General features: G+C 31.4%; 1 protein-coding gene across 4 annotated transcripts in view; it reads left to right on the forward strand.

Moving 5' to 3' along the window:
* Positions 1 to 19,997, forward strand: part of LOC114336201 (scavenger receptor class B member 1) — a 424,275-nt gene that overhangs the window by 325,525 nt on the left and 78,753 nt on the right. For all 4 annotated transcript variants that reach the window (XM_050645641.1, XM_050645644.1, XM_050645642.1 and 1 more), the window contains 2 exons: positions 718 to 862; positions 13,078 to 13,278. In XM_050645641.1, the coding sequence (XP_050501598.1) occupies positions 718 to 862; positions 13,078 to 13,278 (346 nt within the window). The remainder of the gene's footprint in view (positions 1 to 717; positions 863 to 13,077; positions 13,279 to 19,997) is intronic.

Raw genomic sequence — 19,997 nt, forward strand, 5'->3', positions numbered from 1 at the left:
TAAATATAAATGGGGAGTATTTAAAAAACTTGAGGTTTGCAAACGACATACTCCTTATTGCAGAGTAGATCATGCCTGCTAAGTTAACTTCTTCACGGCCTTCATAGCTCTTGTGTAGGATTTGGCATTAAAATTAAATTTTCTAAACCACAAAACATGACCAACCTTGTACTGGATAAAAGCATTTCAAATAAAGGCAGGCAAATTGTACAAAAGTGTATACCTATAAGTATCTTGGCCACGAATATAAATTAAGAAGGGACAATCAAACAACAGAAACGTTGAGAAAATGTTCGGCATAAACGTAAATGATGTATAAATAGAAAAGTCTGAATTAGAAATATGAAAATTTTAAATAAACCTACTTAATTAATTGTTTGTAAATCATTTTTCTAGGGAGCCGGGTACTATACCCTATTCCACGAATATACGCCTGTGTTGGATTATTTCGACAACGAATATTTTATTGTGCAAAAGATGAAGAACGAAAATAAATTGCAAATTACATTGCTGTTTAATGGAATAATTATTAGAGTCATTTACTTTCGTACTTCTTATGTTGCACACTGAAATATTCGTTGTCGCGATAATCCAAAACAGGCGTATGTTGGTGGAATGAACCATAGCTGACACTGAGTAGATTTATTTATTTCCTTACCTTTGTTGATATTATGTATATCTGCCCATAACAATTTTTTATTTTTTTTTTTTTTTCAGAGAAATCCTTGTACATAAGAACATCGTATTTAACGACAATGGAACACTCTCCTACACATCTAATAGGACTCTTCAGTACGCACCAGAAATAAATCCTGTAAATTTATTGAACAAGACTATCGTGATGCCTAATCTTGCAGTATTTGTAAGTCAAAAAAGTTTTTGTTTCTTTTTATAGACTGCAATAAACCATAATCATTCGTAAACTTAGACAATACTTATCTTAGCTTAATAAAATGTACCATAATGGTAATAGAACAGTTCGCACTAGACCAATTGACTATTGTACAAAGCTGCAGACCTTGCAAATACATAGTTTGCTTTTCTGCTTTTCTTTTCTTGAACTCTAGTAGTTTTAGGTAGTATTCTATCGAGGTTACGTATTTATTTTTTGATCTCTCTATTTTCAGTTATACTTTGTAGCACCAGCGTTCCAAGCGCTATTTTATGTAGCACGATAAATTAAATAAACTAAAAATATATTCAAACAGTCTAGTTATGTAGGTCACAGACATGATGTTCTTTGTGCTACTTTACTTTTAGGGATCCCCGGTAAGCTACGGTCTTCAGAGATTGAAAGGGGTGGGGTTTTAGAATAACATTTACTATCACAAGGTATTAATCATTGTGCGCCATTAATAAATTAAAATAAATATACTGCCATATGCCTATCTAAATTTAAAAATAGAATTACAGTGGAACCTCGATAACTCGGATTAATCGGGACCGCGGCCGATCCGGGTTATCGAAAATCCGGGTTAGCCGGAGAGCATGATAAAAATTAATAAAATACGGTATACTTATACATAAAGTCCCTTATAAGCAAAATAATATGAAATATATATGCACAGTTACCTATGGTTGTATAGAGTTTAGTATAGACAATAATATAGAGTATTATTAATTTCTAGGTAAAAAAACTCAGTCAGTTTGGTTGTGTCAATAATTTCGTCTGGTCTGCTTATGTAATTTAAGAACAGTGACTCTTTCATTGTTTAAAAGACCATTGTTTAAAAAACAATTTTTTAAAAGACAGTTGAAAATAAATAAAGGAATAACAGGTGCCTGTTGTTTGCGATAATGAATGTCGCTCTGCTGCCGCCGTGTGCATGAGTCATTTTTACTATCATATAGTTCAAATTACATAGATACCCATTATCTCTCAAATATTACATTATGATTGAAGGAAAGTTTTATCAATGAAATTCGATATTTTTAAGACATTCCAGAAGCGGCTGCAGATAAAATGTTTAACATAATACATACATTTTTATTGTTGAAATGTTTTTCCGATGAAAATCGGTCCGGGTTAGCCGGACTTCCGGGTTATCGGGGGCCGACTTATCGAGGTTCCACTGTACATGCAATGTCGTTCCATCAGATATAAGTTGGTACTTACCATTGCGGTCGTAGGTTATCTGTACGCCTGTGCAAAATAAAAATACTGATATAAGTTAAAACATAATAATTGTTTATTTATAAAAGAAAAAAAATATTTAAGAAAGCAAAAATTAATTGAAATTAATGAGTAAAAAAATTAAGTCCTTCACGAGTATGATTGTTCAAAAGAAAAATAAACAGTTTATTACAAGTACCTGGTGATGACCTGAGCAGTGGCGTAACTAGCGTGGGTGACACCCGGGGCGGTAATCTATGGTGTCACCCCTAAAAATAAAGATTGTTAAAATCAACGAAAATCCGATAAACGTATGTTTTGAATAATGAAAAAATTAAGAATTATAATTAACGAAACTGCAGTAAATAGTATATCATCATCATCATCCTCTAACCGCTATCGTCCACTGCTAAACATAGGTCTCTTTTAAGTTTCTTCATGTCTCCCTGTCTTGAGCTACCACTATCTAGTTCCCGGCAGTTCTATATAACAGTTTATTTACTTTTTTGATTTACACTATGTGAATGAATTAAAATACTTTTTTAGCTTTACTAGCGACAAACTCTGCAATTACATTTTCTATATTTATGTTTTGTGTTGCTTCATGTTCTATAGTTAATCATTATCCAGCGTCAAAAGTCCACTGCTGAACATAGGCCTCCTCTCCTCATTTCCAACCCCATATATCCTGCGCCGCTCTGATCCAGTTTTTTTAGCTTTTATCGTGTAGGCGGTTCACCGACGCTTCTCTTGTCTGCTCTTGGCCTTCATTGCAGTAACCTCTTTGTCCATCGCCAATCTGTCGTTCTGGCTATGTGTCCTGCCCATCTCCACTTCAACCTGGCTATCCTTTCGATGACGTCAGTCACCTTTGTTCTTCTCCTGATTTCTTGGTTTTTGATTTTGTCTCGCAGAGTTATTCCTAACATTGACCGCTCCATTCTCCTAACATTGACCGCTCCGTTCGATAGTTAATAAACTTAGGTTATTTAGCCTTGTTGACGTCATTGTTTCTCGCAAGTAATTCTTGATTGATTTTAGCTTCCCAAAACTTCTCTCACATGAAGCAACCGATACAAAATTGGTCATAAACAATTTTAAGGTGACCATTAAATTTGGGAGAGATTCCATAAAATCCCATTCCACAATGAATTTTAAAAAGTCTACAGCTAACCATTTAGATGCTGTAATGTTGGCCGCTTGTAAAAGTCTTCTGAGCCTTGGTATTTCTAGCAGGAGGTCTTCTTCTGATACCTCTTCATGGTAAAAGTCACAAAATGTTGAAACAGCTAATTTCAACTGTTCACTGTTCGTGGAAAAGCAAAGTGTGTGTCTGCACAGCCTCGAACAATGAAGCCATATTAATGGACCGATCTGGTTTTGAGTTCAATATTGAATGTCAAAACATTCCAACATAACATCTTTTTGAAGTTCTGCTCGAAGTGTAAGTCCTATATAGGTAGCTAACTTACCATCCATTCGTTTTCTACGTCGAATTAGTTTTTAGGTGGAAATGTCGTTGTCCTCATATTCTGTCGTGACAAAATATATGCAATACTTTATTTATAATATGATTACGTTTTTCTTCAGTATAAAGACGAAGTGCCCCTATTTTGGTCATCATTGATCAATGCCTTTAATTACACAAAGCGGGCATGAGGTTATGTGCAGCACCTCTGGTGTATTAATTTTTTTGTTGATGAGAGAATTTGTCAATTGAAGCAACAACACTATAAAAATGTTCTGCCAATACTTTAACTGCAGCCAGCATAGTGCGCAGTGACTGAGAAATCCAACGCGTTGTGGAAAGTCGCTTAACAGATGTTTTGCTGTGTTTAATAAGCACTTCTTAGCAGCTAATGGAAACATATAAAAAAACTTAAAAATTGCTTCTACACACCTAGAGAAAAAAATTCTTGACATAAAGAAACTTTATTAATATTTAAGAAAGATCGACTTGGCATATTGCCTAAGAAATATATCTTTGTATGTAAGATATAATTTTCTAAAATATTTTAAATAAATTTTAATATACCCAAAGAAATATATCTTAAACATGATTGAACTATCACTTTCTTGCAAACTGCAAACCCATTTGTCAGAAAGAAATTATTTTTGTCATAAGAATATATTTTCTTGGCATTACAAAACTTTTCTTTCTGAGCAATAATATTTCTTAGTAAGGAATATTGTTATCTTACCATTATTGATTAATATATTTAATGTTAAGAAATATATTTCGCAGATATAATTGTATATTTAGAATTAAGTTACATTTCTTAAAAATAAAGTGATATTACATACGGCGAAATAAATCATTATGTTAAGGTAAAATTATTCTTTATTAGATAATAAAAACAGGATATAAAACGTTATGATGGTGAGGCAAATCCAACTTCCTTAATTTTTCCTTCTTTTTGTTAATAGCACTTTGTATATCAGCAATTACCTAAAACAAAACCGTTATGTAGAAAGAGAAAACTTATTTTAATAAAAAAAATTTTAGGTTACATACTTATTTTGACAAAAGAAAATACAAAAAAAAACAAATACATGGGCCCACATAAAAACTATTAATTTTTTGGTATAAGAACGGTAGGTATCAGTATAAAACAGTCTACAATCCAAAAACATTTCTTGGCATTTCAACAAATAATAATCAATCATATTTAGTTTAAACATGGCTTTATTTATCCTATACCATCTTTGTTAATATTGTTCTTTTTGTATATGAAATATTAATTATTTTTCTGTATAATATTAAGTCACACAATAGACATTGTTTAGCTAAAACAAGAAGAAAAATACAACCAATATAAAACATTGAAGCAGATATATATTATAATTTTATTTATTTATATAATCCAAAAGATACAGCAAACCTAATCATTAAGAAATTTTATTACGGGAAAGTATTATTAGTTTACATCTTAAGTCATTTTATACATATTAACTAATTCACGGTTTTCGGCAATAAAATTTCTTTACCGTTAAGATGTTTCTTTTAGAGTAACTAATATTTCTTTATGACAAATAAAGCACACGCCATGTTTGATATAACGTTGAATTGTAGGATTGTATATAGAATACTATACATTCAAGAAACATATAGTTTATACATAAGTATATACACATTTTTATAAAGGAACTTACCTGTGTACAGTTCTGCCATTTATGGAAGCCCTATAGTTGGTTAATAGCTCCTTTCAATATTGTTCTGAAGCTTTATATTATATTATTCTCTCCGAGGTGGAAGTCGAAACGTCAATAAAATCATTTTTAAAGTTAAATTGTGGCTTATTTCCCAGTTAGAATAAGATCCTTTCTTTCAGAGTTGTCCATCATTATAGATATCTAAAATGCATATAAAGATACTATTATGTTTCTTTTAGAACTACATATTTGGATATGCAACAATATTATTATTACATCTTAAATTAATCAATTTATTTTTATATACCTACGTACGTACCTTCAAACTATCCCTTAGATTTTAAAGAAAAGCAACCAACAGATAATCCATCTATGAAAATGATATGATGCCATGCACGCCATCTTGTCAAACACTGAGATTAAATCACAAATAGTGAATAATGGTTACTGCGCAATTCTTTTGTGGAAGAAAATCTCTTTGCAAGTAACATTTCGGCATTAATGATAAAGTTTTTATTTAATAACCACAGGTACTACAGAGGGTATTTCTGAAGAATTATTTCCTGTGGTTTAAAATATTTATTTTATTGCAAGAAAATTTCTTGTTCACAAATATAAATATGGATTAACTTAACATATATTTCTTATACTGCAAAATATTATGGAACGCCGTTTTACTTTTTATTCTTACATTTTTATTTGGTTATTTTTAAACGTACAACATCTTTATTCAACTGAATGAAATTGTTTGTTTAGAAAACTTCTACTATTTAAAATGTTGCATGAATAAAAATGTTCCTTGATAAAAATGTGTCGGTCGAATATATTTAAGAGTCATATTAAATGCTTTCCATTTTTATGATACAATGAAAATTTTCAACAAACATTTTAATTCATGTAACATTTTAATTCAAACAACAAATAAATAGGAAATATTTTAAATAATTTATTTTTAATGTTGGTCGAATAAAAATGACACTTTATTTAAAATGTTTGTTGAATTAAAATGTTTGTTGAATTAAAATGTTACATGATAATTTTTGTACGAATTAAAATGTTTGTTGATAATTTTAATTGGTCGCTGCAGTCAGCGGGTGCTGCGAGAACTATCAAAGTATGTCATTTGGCAACGTTGAATGCTTGTCTGTCAATAGTCATAGACAGCGTAAAAAAAGTCAATAGTTTTTCAAGGCGTTCCATACTGTTCGGAGTGAGCATGATTGATAGGTTCTTATTCAACGTTGCCAAATGACATACCTTGATAGTTCTCGCAGCACCCGCTGACTGCAGCGACCAATTAAAATTATCAACAAACATTTTAATTCGTACAAAAATTATCATGTAACATTTTAATTCAACAAACATTTTAAATAAAGTGTCATTTTTATTCGACCAACATTAAAAATAAATTATTTAAAATGTTTGTTATTTATTTGTTGGTTGAATTAAAATGTTACATGAATTAAAATGTTTGTTGAAAATTTTCATTGTATCATAAAAATGGAAAGCATTTAATATGACTCTCAAATATATTTGACCGACACATTTTTATCAAGGAACATTTTTATTCATGTAACATTTTAAATAGTCAAAAATTTTTAAACAAACAATTTAATTCAGTTGAATAAAAATGTTGGTCGTTTGAAAATGACCAAATAAAAATGTAAGAACAAAAAGTAAAAAGGCGATCCTTACATTTTTAAACATGCAACATTTTTATTCAACTGAATTAAATTGTTTGCTTAAAAAACTTTGACTATTTAAAATGTTGCATGAATAAAATTGTACCTTCATATTTTTATTTTTATGATACAATAAAAATTGTCAACAGTCATTTTAATTCATGTAACATTTTAATTGAACAAAAAAATAAATAACAAACATTCTAAATAAGGAATTAAAATGATTGTGGATATTTACTTTCGAAACATATAGCTCCATAAGAAAAAGCATTGTAATACAAAAAAAACTAACAATCATTTTAATTCTTTATTTAAAATGTTTGTTATTTATTTTTTGGTTGAATTAAAATGTTACGTGAATTAAAATGACTGTTGACAATTTTAATTGTATCATAAAAATAAAAATAGCAAGATACAATTTTATTCATGCAACATTTTAAATAGTAGAAGTTTTCTAAACAAACAATTTAATTCAGTTGAATAAAGATGTTGTACGTTTAAAAATAACCAAATAAAAATGTAAGAATAAAAAGTAAAACGGCGTTCCATAAAATATTTGTAGTTTTCAATTTAAGAAACAAAAACTTTAGGATAAGAAAATTAAAATGTAACCATTAATGCATTTCTTAGTATTGAAGAAATTATCTGTAAGAAATTATTGAGTTGGGTTTAAAAAACTGGTTTCTTTATTTGTGAAGCGGTATGTTTAAGTTAATATGATATGGTAAATTTTAAGAAAGATATCTCAAAGAAATCAGTGTTTTAGGAGAAAAGAAACTGTTCTCTCGGTGCAGTAGTTCTGAAAAATGTTACACAAGATGTGTTTTGTGCAAAAGAGTGCTGGCCACATAAATTAATTAAATGATCAATAGATCCGAAGAAAATGGCCTTTTTCATTTTTGCTTTAATAATAGCTTGTATTCCTCCATGTACGCCGCTCATAACAGCGGCATTATCGTATTCCTGTGAACGGCACTTTATAATATTTCTACACAATCAATTTCAAGCTTCTTGAAAATTTCGTTACTTAGATCAACTTAGATTAACTGCTTTTTTCCTTTTAACGGAAAAAAATCCAAGAAATGCCTCTTTGACCTCGACTCTTGGTTTCGTCACAGTATAAAGAGGAACAGTAAAATTTCTTCTATGTAGGCACTTTGATCTCAAGAAGTACTACCGGCAGAGTACGCAATTGATAATTCACCAGTGGTGGATGCAGGTTTTCCCTGTTAACCTGTACGTTTCTACGCGACCAGCAATGCGAGAGTGGTGCAATGCACCGTTTTTACTTCTTACTTCTTTACTTGTTTTTACGATTTTACTTCCAATTTTTCAGAGAGAAGTTCTAGTGTCCCTCTTTATACTGTGGTTTCGTGTGTTCACAAAATAACATCGAACTTTAGATTGATACGTGAGTAAAGTCACAAATTAACGATTTAATCTTTTGTGATCGGGTCTCTCGGGTGTCACCCTTGAAGGGGTGACACCCTGAGTGGACCGCCACACCCTAGCAACGCCACTGGACCTGAGACTGCATTGTTGACTAGAGCTAACGTAGATCTGGTATAGCTAAGCTGAAATTCTTGTTGCCCAACACTTTTCACTAACACGTTACATTTGTTTGATCTAAAATACTATTTCACAAAGTTTTATTATACGAAGATAAAATTCCAAAGTTTTGTTTTATTTTTACAAAAGGTAACTGCTTGATTGATTGTTAATGAAACATTCCAATGATTTAGACACTGTTCTCTTGAACATAGCAAATTTTTGTTTAAACAATTGAGTTTTTTATTTTATTAAATTTGGGAAACTCGCTCCGCGAACTTTCATTAATTTATTCTTGAAAACCAACATAACACAAACTGTTCCATTCAATACACAGGAACTAGACACCAAAACATACCAATATGGTATTCACTGCAAACACATTGTTTTCGCACTAAGAAAACAGACTACATCTATGCTCAACTTTCGCACAGAAACAAAAACTGGAGTTCACTCCATTTGATAACTCAATTTGTCTCGCAGACAAAACTAAAACTATCTCGCGGACCAAACCAAACGTTCCGCGCCTAAACTTAACCCTCTCATAGATATATCTTGACTCCTTTCTCTCTCGTCCTAATTCAAGACAAGATTCCGGTCTCAAACACAGAAATTACCACAGAAATTAAAAGAAACCAAATATTTTTTTTTACCAATAAAATAACCAGGGTATGTTCCTAAGTCACATCCCACCAAAAGTCGTAAATCTTCTTTGAATCAATAAAAAAATATACAATATTCGTACGCAGTTAGTCGGTTCACACCAAAAATGCTTATTTGGCATTATCTCAGGTGTAGTAACCCGAGACTATTACGACCTTATAGTCAACAAAACTCAGACTCAGAGGCGCAAAAGCTCATTAATTCCTTTTGATAATTCACCGCAAATAAACAAATTCTCTACTTGACCGGGCAACGAAAAATACATCGTTGTGGGAAAAAGGATTGCGAAAAACTCATACGTTTAATTCATTTATGACTACAGGGTCAGACCTGATATATTTATATGACAACAAAAACATATTTATTGTGTTTTTTTTTCGGGACCGTTACAACTTAGTGTCTCTTGATCAATTATTCTTATGAAAAACTATTATCGGTAGATTAATATACTTACGTTAATCACCTGTCTGTTTAGACCCCCAAGTAAACAATCGCCGACGCCACTACACCTAACAGTGTAATAACCCTTCTATGGTTTATTTTTAAATCAAGAGGAGTAAACGAAAAAGACAGATTCACACCCAAGAAAGTCACTAGAAAAATCACCAAATACATCTTATATTATTACGTCGCTAAAGGGTTCTAAAAACAACTGATTGTTATATAAAAGTATACTAAAAATCTAAAAATTAAAAGAATAACGCAGAAAACACAAAAAATCGCCGATATAACTTAATTAACCTATGAAATGCCAGTTGTGTCAAAATTTGATAAATGTCATTAGTGTCAAAATTTCATAACAGTGGAGTTAACTTGCCTGAGGTTGGACCAATTAGAAACAAGCATTACGGCGCGGTAAATTTGCATTATTCCTCTTTATTTCAAAACAGACCATAGTCCATTCTATGGAAAATCAGCCAATTTAATCCACGCTATCCGAGACACGTTGCCACCTTCTAGACTCCAATGGAATTTTCTGGCAAAACCAAGAGAACAGGACCTTAGTATTTAAAGAGAGAATTTGTATTTAACGGACTATTCTGAGTGTTAAGCAGTGCGCACTTATAAATTGATGAGTGCGCTAATAACCGGCGAAATAGCTCAAAAGATGGAAAACATAACATATTGCGAAACAAAAAGAGATCAAACTAGTGGATGTGGAAATTATCGTTATAAACGTATTAATTAACATTACATTACATAGTTTCCTACCTTTACACGTCTGTGACAGGAGTATTTTATAAAGTTCTACTGTCACAGTGACAGTTGTCATACTCCTCTAATACGTCGAAAGGTGGAAAACTATGTGATGTAATGTTATTTTAGACGTTTATAACGATACTTTTCACCTCCACTAGTTTCATCTCTTTTTGTTTCGCAATGTATTATGTTTTCCATCTTTTGAGCTATTTTGCCGGTTATTAGCGCTCATCACTGTATACGTATTATTGTCGGGAGATAAATGTACATATTATATAAATTATATTTTAGTGCAAAAATAGTCTTTTATAAATAAATTAAAAATAAGTATTAATCAATTAAAGTAAAAACTAAATAAACTACGTGTTAAAAATTATTAAAAATTAAAAACGCTTTAAGAATCTGCGAAATGAACATGACTGTTTTGTGAAATTCGAAGACCGCGAAATAAATACTATCGATGGAAATGGAAAGTTACCATGACCAATTTTTTCACAAGCGTTCAGCTCGCGCAGTTACTTCTACGCGAACATTGTCTAACTGTTATAGGATCGTAACGAAAGAATAAACCTCAAATTCCTCTAGTGCTAACACAAAAAATGTTAGAAAAAAACAGTATATTCGCATTTTAAGAGAAGTATACTCTTGTATTGTATGTATCCCAAAAGTTAGCCATTTTATTTTATTTAAACATCGTTGTATTGAACATCTACAAAGATTAAAAACAAACATTAACTGATCTCATGATTTGTAGTATACGCTATGAGCTCGTAGGTAGAGGGGATAATTAAAAATTCGCGAGCGCCAGTAGTAACAAGTCTGTAAGCTTTTACTGGAAATTTGACATAAGTGTCAAATAGCCTAATAAAATAAAAAAAGTCAAAATGTAAATTCGTACAGGTTAAAACAAATTTTATACCAAAGTTTAGGTGGGTTTCAAAAGATATTTTCAAGAAAGTATCCAAATCATACAAGGGGATCATTGTTTAAATAATTAAAAATGGGTCATTTTTGCAAAAAAAATATTTTTTAACTGTGCTGAGGTAATTCACTTATTAATGAAGGTCTATGGGATTTTTTTCTGCAAAGTTGAAGGGTAAATATTTCACATAAGACTTACTAAATTAAATGTAACCCCATATTTATTTAAATAATTGTATTAAAATCTTTAAAAACAAATTTGCAAAAAAATGTTTTTAGCGTTTTAAATAAGCACTATAAAATATCTTATTTTACAGACAGCGACGTTATTAAAAAAACAAATTATAAACAAATTTGAATAATTTTCAAATGCCATTTTCGGGGGGAGTTTAATTGAAATTTGAATTTATCAATACATTTATCGAAAACATACATAAAAATAAAAATAATGAGATTTTAAGCAGGTGAATATTTCTTTGGCAACAACCGCGTTTTTGCAATTCAAAATAGAGTAACATTTAAAAAACAAATTCAATATCTCAAAAAATGTTAAATATTTTTTGACTATTTTTTTGCTTAATAATGGTAACATAGCGTAACTTCTCCTGTAAAATAAGATATTTTATAGTGCTTATTTAAAACGCTAAAAATATTTTTTTGCAAATTTGTTTTTTGTATAAAATTTTATGTATAATTATTTAAATAAATAGGGGGTCAAATTTAATGTGAAAGATTTACTCTTCAACTTTGCGGAAAACAATCCTATAGACCTTTATTAGTAACTGAATGATCGCAGCAGTTAAAAAAGTTTTCTTTTTGCAAAAATGACCCCTTTTTAATTATTTAAACAATGATCCCCTTGTATGATTTGGATACTTTCTTGAAAATATCTTTTGTACCCACCTAAACTTTGATATAAAATTTGTTTCAACCTGTACGAATTTACATTTTGATTTACATGTAGTGTAATTTTATTTTACTAGACTAAAAGTGATTAATTTAAAACATTGAAATTAAAAACATTAATAGGAAATAATATTAGTTGGTAGTTGGTCAAAGCTGTGGTATATATTTTTACCTTAAATATACTTACGTTTTAAATACTGAATTTAAGTTTTTTTAATATTTCGTAATATGTAATTATAAATTAATCTAAGCGCCATCTACACGATAATTGTGAAAGTATCCGAAGTAAGAAATTAATATTTCATTAATAGAACGTTAAAATGATTAGCAAAATCTTTAAAAAATCGATTACAATTTAATTACTTTTTTCCATTGTAAGTATTAAGCGATAACAATTAAATAATAAATTTAAAAATTACCGGTGAAAGTTGCATTAGTAATCCGCTAGGAGCTACACCAGCGAAGCTCAGAGCGTATACCTACAGTAGTCATTAGTACATAATTTTTTTAAAGTTTTTACGACCATATTTTTTACAAAAACAATTGTATTATAAAATAAGCATCTCTTACCCCAATAAACCAGACTCGGCGTGCACAGGGCTTTTCATTCACAGTCATGTGTTTCGAACTTCTGTCATAATGTGTGGTATAATCCTAATATATTAATATTATACACGGATTATACGACATTTGACAGAAGCTCGAAACAAATGACAATCGATGAAAAGCCCTATACACGAGTTCTACACTTTTAAGGATTTGATAATGATCTAAATGAATTGTTGGCAATGTTGCCATATTATATTGATAGACATTGATCTTCAGAATGTTTTAAATTGCACCGCTATACCAAGTTATCCAATTTTACGGTAACGTTTTTTTTTGTTTTAGTTTATCGCTTCTTACTTGTACGACGCATCATTTTTCATTAGAGTTGGATTAAATATGATGATGAGATCGTTGAAATCAGAGCTTTTTAAAACCGACAGTGTTCACAACTTTTTATGGAATACGACAGATCCAATTCTAGATACATCTCAGAAGATCGCTCCATTTTTTGTTCCGTCTAAAAATGTTGGCATTTTACATCGAGTAAGTATACTTACCTGTAGTTAAAGCTTTGCACTATACCTACACAATGAGTGCTACATCATCTATGTATATTCATTTTTAAAAATAGTTATTAATATTGGATGTAGCAGTCTTACGACAAAGTTCACTTACTTTTTAAACAAAACAAATTTCCGAAAATTCGTTTTAGCATTTTTGGATCATCTTAAACAAAAAGGATCTGTCATTTTTTCAAAACTTGATAGATTTCGAGTTTTAAGCGATTTAAAATCAGAAAAATGCGAAGATAAATATTTTCGAAGCTTGATAACTAATATTTAAATTATTATTTATGAGGTTATCAAGTATCTAAATTGAAGTTTAAACATTCAGTTTCAAGATCCTGATGAGTAATCGGGGTTTATTTCAATTATTGAGACCGTTGTTTTTAATTGATTATTATGCGCGTCCAGTTCACCCTTAAGCCTCTGCGGCGGCGTATCGCACTATATGATTGGCGTATTTAATTAGAACATTGGCAATAATTAATTGAATAAATAAATAAATTATAAAAGAAGCTATGTTAATAAAAAATTATAAAATTTTACTAAATGTCAAATATTTGTTGGGAATTTTTCGCATAAGTAAGTACGCATAATATGTGTAAAATAAGATAAATATAAAATAAATCAAGAAGCCTAAAAAAATATTTTTTGGAGCAAAAAGGTAATTTTGATTTTATTTAAAAAAAAAATTGTTTCGTCCGAAACCCGTCTGATTTGTTTAAGGGGGCATTTTTGAAAACGAATCCGCAAAGAAACCGCATCAGAAAATTATTCATACGGGTGCGACTTCACCGCATGGACTAATATGGAAAGGAAAACTAATAATATCTGATTGTTTTTTGTCATTGTAGACTTGAATACTTTCCCGGAACAGAAAATAAAATATAAATGCATTCTGTATTGTTTTGATGTTGTTATCAATATAGGTGCCTATTCTGGTGCTACTTCGGTATGCGGTCTACGGCAGAGTTTCTAGTTTGGTATGCGGTCTACCGTCTGATATGCGATCTACGGTAGTTTAGCTGATTCGGCATGCGGTCTACGTACAAAAACAAATTAGAGAAACTATTACAAACTTTTTATTTATTATTTATATATTATTTTATTTATTACAAACTATTACAAACAAATTTATTATATTACTTAAAAGTTAAATAATCTTTGAAAAACTTATTTGTAGGGTCAACTGACAATACATAAACATTTTAAATGGTTTATACATATACATCTCTAACATCGTGCAGAAAAGCGATAAACTTATCTTCTACATTCCTTCGTAGAAACTTCCACGCAACATAATCCAAATGGGACTGCAAAGTACTGACAGGAACACCTCTCATTTTTTTCAAAATCGTAATTTTACCCTCCAACCAGGATCTTTCTATCCCTTGCGTATGTGCTCCTGTTTGTGGGTCGACATAATTTTCCTGGTGGTTAACGGTTGAGTGCACCTAATTGGCGCAAATTGCCGTATGCTGGCCATTCGTCCGAGTGAATTACTGACCCAGCTTCAACTTCCCTTTGTATGATGGGAACTAGGGTCGCTCTGTCTCTTCGCTCAACATAAAAATATCGGACCTCCTCTTTAATCCGAAGACCCACGGACCGTCAATTCGGCGTCCATGATTCCGATTATTTTCCGCTTCAGCATCGCTGTCTTCTGATTCTGCTGGATGGTCTCCATTTAATATTCGTCCTCTGTTGTATTTCCTTCTGCCCGCAAATCTGGCTTCGTCAATTTGGATTGGGTCTTCTTCCGTACCTCGAAGCTGTCCACGGCGATTCACTGACATCACAGAGGAACAGACTTCTCGACACATGCTGTACCAGTCCCCTATAGCTTCACTTCCTCTCCCCGTTACTTTCATTACTGTGTCAAAATCGAGTTCCAAAATGAATATGAACATCAATTCCAAAATTTGACATAAAGTTAACTTGCAGTTAATTTTTCCATTTAAGTCGGTGAAATGGAAAAAACGGTTGCCATGCCTAACTGATCTTGTGGTCTGGCATCCTCTCCTTGGACAGCGAAGAACTGGTCTATATTCACCACCCCGATCTCGTTTCCGCTTTTCTTCCATTTCTGCCCCACATCGGTGGCACGGCTCAGCGTCTTCAACATTTTGTAATAAACCGTTCGCTCGTAGAAATGCTACTGCCTCTGCTTCGCTCGAAATGACAGTTTGATAAAACTCTTTTAGCAACATTTTGTTTGCAACTAAATCAATCTTCATTTTGGGGCTCATTTTATACCAAAATAGGTCATTAAAGGTTTTAGTATAAGCACTACGTAATTGACCAATAATGAGTTCGTCATAATTTCCCTAATTTGTTTTTGCATTCCTAATTGAGCAGTAATGAGTTTATTTCAAAGATTATTTACTTTTTAAGTAATATAATGAAATAGTAATGAGTTTGTCATAATTTCCCTAATTTGTTTTTGCATTCCTAATTAAGTAGTAATGACTTTATTTCAAAGATTATTTAACTTTTAAGTAATATAATAAAATAGTAATGTTTGTAATAGTTTCTCTAATTTGTTTTTGTACGTAGACCGCATGCCGAATCAGCTAAATTGCCGTAGACCACATATTAGACGGTAGACCGCATACCGAAGTGGCACCGGTATTCTGAACACAGCAGTATTGTAAATTGTTACTGAGAATATTTATAATCATAGTACAAAATGGTAACTAACCTGTTGTCTTTTCTACATTAGTTTCAATGCAAGATGTTTGTTGCAGTGCAAACTTATTAAATCTGAAAACTATTTTAATTAATTAATTAATTTGTTAAGTACTCCCACTTAGCAAGTAGTAGAGAGGAAATGAATATAAAAAATACACATGACAATTTTATATTAGTTTATTTAAATTCAAAATTAATGATTATAGTTATAGGGGAAAACTCTTTACAACAATTAATTATCAATGAGAAAAATGACATTTTTTATTATGTACGAACTGTCTGAAGTTTGGAGTGAGTTTAGTACCAACTGTTTCTCATTAAGGAGTTGAGATATTCATCTGTTAGCTGAGCTCTTTACCGATTTTTAATAAAGTTCATTCTTAATAAAGCGGCTTCGCACACATAAGTTGAGCTAGACACAGTACACAATTTCATGACCAAACACTATATTATGAATTTAATGGCGGTCCGGACAAAACTAGCCCACGGTCCGGATGCGGACCGCGGTCCGCTAATTGGTGACCCCTGTTATATAACATAGCGATCAATTTGGATATGTGTGAAACTTGCCAGAAAATATCTAAAGTTTCTATAAAAGGTTTATTTTATTTTATTTTATTTTATTTTATTTTATTTTATTTTATTTATTTATAAACGGGCAAAGCCCAATTACAATTTATGTTAACTTTTAAACCTTTAGATTACAGAATAATAAGTCTTACTTAGTTAATGTTTACTAAAACCTGACTCAGGAACTTGCTGTAAGTTTGGAAAAGGTCAATGTTAAGGTGCTGGTATGCTAGTCTGGCAGTTCTAGTGAGGAAGTTGTTAAGATCATAGTTAGTACGATGGATTGGGTAATGGAAACTAACTGTATCCCTGGTTGTTCTTAGTGGGACATTAATATTAATTTTTTTGAAGTAATTCTGGAGTTCCAGTTTTTCCATGTAGGATATTGTAGAAAGTGACGAGATCTCTTCTCTTATGACGAGTAGTGATTGGTGCCATATTTAGGGCCAGTTGTTCGAACGCTAATCAAAAAAACGCTATTTAATTACTGTCACCAACTCTCAGAGTCAAGTTTGTTTGGGTTACTGAAAACATAATTGATTACAATCATGAGATTTATTAATCAATTATGTTAATAATTATTATGTTAATTAATATATAATAATTAATTATTCAATAAATTATGTTAATTATCATAATGATAATTAACATAATTGATTACAATCAACTGATTGACGTACGAATGAGAGGTGTTGTTATTTGATGGTTGTTAAGGGGACTTAATTATAATCAACTTCTTGATTAGCGTTTGATCAATTAACAATATTTGCATCATTGTAGTTGTCCAAGATATATAGGGCCGGTTGTTCGAACGCTAATCAGCAATGGTCACTATCAAATAATTTAATTACTGTCACCAGCTGTCAATGGCAACTTTGGTTGAGTTGCTGAAAACATAATTGATTATAATTATGAGATTATTTAATCAATTAACATAACAATTATTAACATAATTGATTAACTAATTTCATAAATGTAATCATTAATTATGTTTTAAGCAACCCAATCAAAGTTGACATTGACAGTTGTGACAGTAATTAAATATGAGGCGCTCCGAGGAAAAAAGGCGAATACGCCAGTTACAGTTTTTTTTTTAATGCAATGGATAGCCTGATCATTATTCGAACAATGTTCCACCATAACATGGTTTATTCGTCTTTCTATTCAGAACTATAATAGGTTGACTTAACGGAAGCAAACTGTATGAATCTTAAAAAGTATGGTAAATGTTCCGTGGAACAACGGCGAATACGCCACCGCTACGTCGGTACACAGCTAGCCCTCCCACTTCTGTCTTGCCAAATTTCTGAATAAAATTTCCGTGATTTCCGTCTTATTTTTACCGTTTTAAGCTACAGTGTCGTTTTGCTTGTCAAAACAAGTAGTTTTTATTTTGATTAGTTTGAATAGTTTGAGTTACTTTACTAATAAAGTTAAAATTTTACTGCTACAATGTCAGAAAGCGAGTTTACAGAAGACCAAAACAAAGGCTACACTAGAAAAAGGTCGAAAACTGAAGACACGTGGCAAAAGAATGTGAATAAAGTTAAAAGAAACTCAGGTGAAGAATACAGCACCATTAAAAACAGAAAACTTGTGCCTAAGCGGACTGTGGGAAGTCCCTGTTCCTGTGGATGTTTTGAGAAAGTAGGTTTGGAGAAAATTAGTATAATTTTTAAAAACTTTTGGGAATTATCTGAGTATAACCTACAAAACGCTTACTTATCTAAAAGAGTGAAATATGTTTCTGTCAACCGTTGTCGCATTAAAAATCGACCTAGTCGAAAGTTACGTACTATTGAGTACAGTGTACTTTTTGAAAGCAATGAATTTAAAGTCTGCAGAAAAGCATTATATGCGATTCATGGTGTCACTGAAAAGAGGGTTCGAACTGTTTTGAATAAAGTATCCACAAGTGGCACTGTAGAATTGGACAGAAGAGGAAATAAAAATCCAGTTAACAAAGTAAGTGTAATAAATGAAAGAAACTGTAATGTTACATGTAAATAGTTTACCCAAATGTTCAAGCCATTACAGCAGAGCAAAAAGCCCTTACCGAAAGTACCTTTCCACAGACTTAAACATAAACAAGTTGTATGACCTGTACTGTGAGTGGATGACAGAAAATCACCCTTTAATTGACCCTGTCAGCTCACGGTTCTATCGTGACACATTTAATAAAAAATTCAATATTGGTTTCAACCCTCCTAAGTCGGATACTTGTAATTTTTGTGACAAAACAGATATGGAACTTTCAAATTGTGATGATTTACAACGTAACCAATTGCAAGTTGCCAAGGAACTTCATTTAAGACGAGCCAAAGCAGTTCACAAAATACTTAAAAGTTATAAAAGTAATAATGAAGACTCAGTTTCAGCAATTTGTATAGATCTGCAGCAAACTCTCCCTACCCCTAAACTGACGACATCTGTACAGTATTACAAAAGGAAGCTTTGGACCTACAATTTTGCAGTCCATGATGTTAAATCTGGAAAATGTGTTATGTACATGTGGAATGAAAGTACTGGAGGTCGTGGTTCATGTGAAATAGCAAGCTGCTTGTCCCATTACTTTGATTCTATGGATCATCAAGTCAAAAAAGTTGTGCTATTTAGTGACAATTGTGGGGGCCAGAACAAAAATATGAACATTGTTTTAGCTTGTTTGAAAAAAATTCATGAATTAAAATTTGATTTCATAGAACATTACTTTATGATTCCTGGACATTCATATTTACCTTGTGACAGGGATTTTGGTCACATTGAGTTAAGGCTTCGAAATATTGATGTTTATTCTGAAGACCACTATATTGACTTAATTCGTTCATCAAGGAAGGTCAGACCATTCAAAGTAGTAAAAATGACATCATCGATGTTTTTTGATTTCACTGCTCTTCAGAAGTTAATTACAAAAAGAAAATCAACTGCTAGTTTTAAAGATGGTAAAGTATTTCTTTACTCCAAGTTGTTCAAACAAGGGTTTTCCATACAACCAACGTACCAAGATGTTTTGTCCGAACAAGTTGTTTTGCAGAAAGGAAAAGTAGGAGAATATCAACGCCATTTGTTTGATTTATCTGCCGCAGTTTTGTCTCCTAAATACCAACAGCCTATAAAACTTTCAGAGGAAAAAATAAAAGACATCAAGTCACTTCTTCCATACATACCGCTTCATCATAGGAGTTTCTTTGATGAGCTGATCTCTCTCCAAGAATCACAAACCAATTTGGCAACGCTAACTGGAGAAAGTCAGGATGATGTTATGGATTTTTGCTTGAATTAATAATTTATTGTTTGGTGTTTTTTTAGTTTTTGATTTATCTTAAACAGAACAATTTTTAATTAAAAAATGTTTTTCATATCATATCCTTTGAATAAAACTTTTTTCAATATCCTGAATTATAATTTTGGTTTAGATGGGGTGATCTTATTTGCTTA

The sequence above is a fragment of the Diabrotica virgifera genome, chromosome 3 (genome assembly GCF_917563875.1).
Source record: "Diabrotica virgifera virgifera chromosome 3, PGI_DIABVI_V3a".
In the NCBI taxonomy this organism is placed as follows: domain Eukaryota; kingdom Metazoa; phylum Arthropoda; class Insecta; order Coleoptera; family Chrysomelidae; genus Diabrotica; species Diabrotica virgifera.